The sequence below is a fragment of the Sinocyclocheilus grahami genome, unplaced genomic scaffold (genome assembly GCF_001515645.1).
Source record: "Sinocyclocheilus grahami isolate Dianchi unplaced genomic scaffold, SAMN03320097.WGS_v1.1 scaffold10687.1, whole genome shotgun sequence".
Lineage (NCBI taxonomy): Eukaryota > Metazoa > Chordata > Actinopteri > Cypriniformes > Cyprinidae > Sinocyclocheilus > Sinocyclocheilus grahami.
The window spans coordinates 5,105-7,288 of NW_015513380.1; the positions used below are offsets into that span (position 1 = coordinate 5,105).

Consider the following 2,184-nt stretch of genomic DNA (forward strand, 5'->3'; position numbering starts at 1 on the left):
CGCCGCGTAAACATAAAACCATGTCTGCATTTGTGATTGGAGAAATGACAAACTACAAACGTTACTCTACACTGCTCAAAACTCGGGTTTGAATCATCAGTGGCAAATTCTTTAAATATAAAAAACGTACTTACAGTCTGTGAGTCAGAACAGTTACATTGAACATTGTAGTCTACTCTACCAGGATCCGGAAACAGTCCTCCATAAAATATGCTGCACACATGTGAATATTTGGGTTGAACTGTTCTGGAACAGTGTTGTAAATACAACTTAACCACTGAATACAACTGTCCTCTTTTGGAAGGCCAAACAAAGTAGTTTCGCTTTCACAACGAAACACAGCATCACACACAGCAAGCTTGAGTGAGCGGAGGCCGGCTTGAGTGAGCAGAGGCGGGTGGCCTTGAGAACGGCGCGGCCGGCGGATTCGACGAAGGAGCGTCCGGCGGGCTTGCGGCAACCACATGTGACGACCCCGGGCTGGACTCCACTTCGTCCACAGTGAAAGCCGATCCGGCGATCCACAGCGCAACGTTGATGTATTTCCTCAGCGACCAGCACGGATCAGCTCCAGGCATGACGAAGCAGATATCGTCCTCTTTTGGAAGACCAAACAAAATAGTTTCATTTTCACAACGAAGCACACAGCGCCTTCACGACATGGCGGCGACAATACTACAGCGAGAATAAAAGTTACGCCTTCTTTCTTTGCGTGAACATTTGGGCGGCGTTATGCAAATCTTCCCACATCGTGACGTAGACATGTGGGGGCGTGTTAGAACGAGCCGTTTTAGGTAGGTGTGGCTGAATCTTAACTTTTATAAAGAATATCTCTTTGGATTTGAGACTTTAGTCTTTGCAACTTTACATATCTTCTTTATGCACCAAGAGCTTGTAACACTCCAAAGAGAAAGGAAAAATTGAAATCGCATCATATGACCCCTTTAACATTTGCAAACCAGTAAGTACATTTCTCAAACAACTCTTACAAACTGCACCACACAATGGATTACCAGAAAAGCTTGCTCAAAATCTTTAGTTCATCTCTCAAAACTAAGTATTTATGGGTGTAGTGGTATAAACTCAAGTAGTTGTATGTATGTTTTATTTATTTATTATTATTATTAGTTTTCATTTATTACTGCAAGTATACTGGTGCTTACTTTAACATAAACTAAACTTGCACTGTATAATGTGCGCCGCTGCTTTTCATTAGTCACTGCCGTGTCATGTCAGTGACATTTCGGTTTTTCTTTATTTATGTGTACAATAATAAATATATATCACACATAACCCAACAACAACCTTTTACATTACTTATAATATTACTTATAGCTACATTATTATATTTCAGTAAAATGCATAAACATTTTTCTCAGAGAAAAGGCACAATTTGGTAACAATATTCTTACTTGATTGTACCCTCAGATACAAATAATAACCAGCGTCTCTTTTGCCACCGATCTCCACAGCACACCAGTAATATCCAGTGTCTGAGGTCTTCATATTCTTCCATTGCACTGTAAAAATACTCTGGGCTGGATAATCAGTGAGGGAATATTTTCCTGTCTCATTTGCATATGCCAATATACTGCAAGAGACCAAATGTGACCCCTTACACCAGTATTTACGGTTTTCTTTATGTTTTTTATCATACAGACATGGAATAATTCCAGGTGATCGAGATTTCACTCTGATATTCATTGTCTGAATTCCAGCACCATCTGTGGACAAGATTAAGAGTAGGGAAAGATGTAAACATCCATAAACTGCACATTATGGAAAAGTTGCAATAGTGAACAATTACTAGCTTAAAGAATTCAAGTTAAACAATTTTAACAATTGAAGTTAAAAAAAGATCATACAATAGTTTAATAATGCCATTTAGAGAGTATTATAATTGTTCACCTGTGATGTGAAGTAAAATCCCAGAGAGAATCAGAGGGTAAATCATATCTATAGCAGATTGCATGTGCATGAGAGGACCTGGTCACTTCTTGCAGTGTCTCTGCTTCTTCCTGTTTCAGAGGAAGAGCAGAAATATCACCTTAAACCACATAAGCATTAGCAAGTGTGCAAAGTAGCCACTTTGCAGTTAGATACCTCACACTTAATGGTTTTAGCCCCTTTTTTACTGAACCAACAAACACTGAACAACATGTTACATTGTAGAAGCGTGAAAAT

The 2,184-nt window shown here is 39.2% G+C and overlaps 1 protein-coding gene across 1 annotated transcript in view; it reads right to left on the bottom strand.

The window, feature by feature from the left end:
• The window catches only part of LOC107578518 (CMRF35-like molecule 1), a gene marked incomplete at its 3' end in the record, with an annotated part of 6,875 nt that extends 4,921 nt beyond the window's left edge, over nt 1-1,954 (bottom strand). The window contains exons 1-2 of the mRNA XM_016264467.1: nt 1,909-1,954; nt 1,413-1,724 (exon numbers count right to left, since the gene is read on the bottom strand). Of these exons, the coding sequence (XP_016119953.1) occupies nt 1,413-1,724; nt 1,909-1,954 (358 nt within the window). The remainder of the gene's footprint in view (nt 1-1,412; nt 1,725-1,908) is intronic.
• Nucleotides 1,955-2,184: the final 230 nt, after the last annotated feature.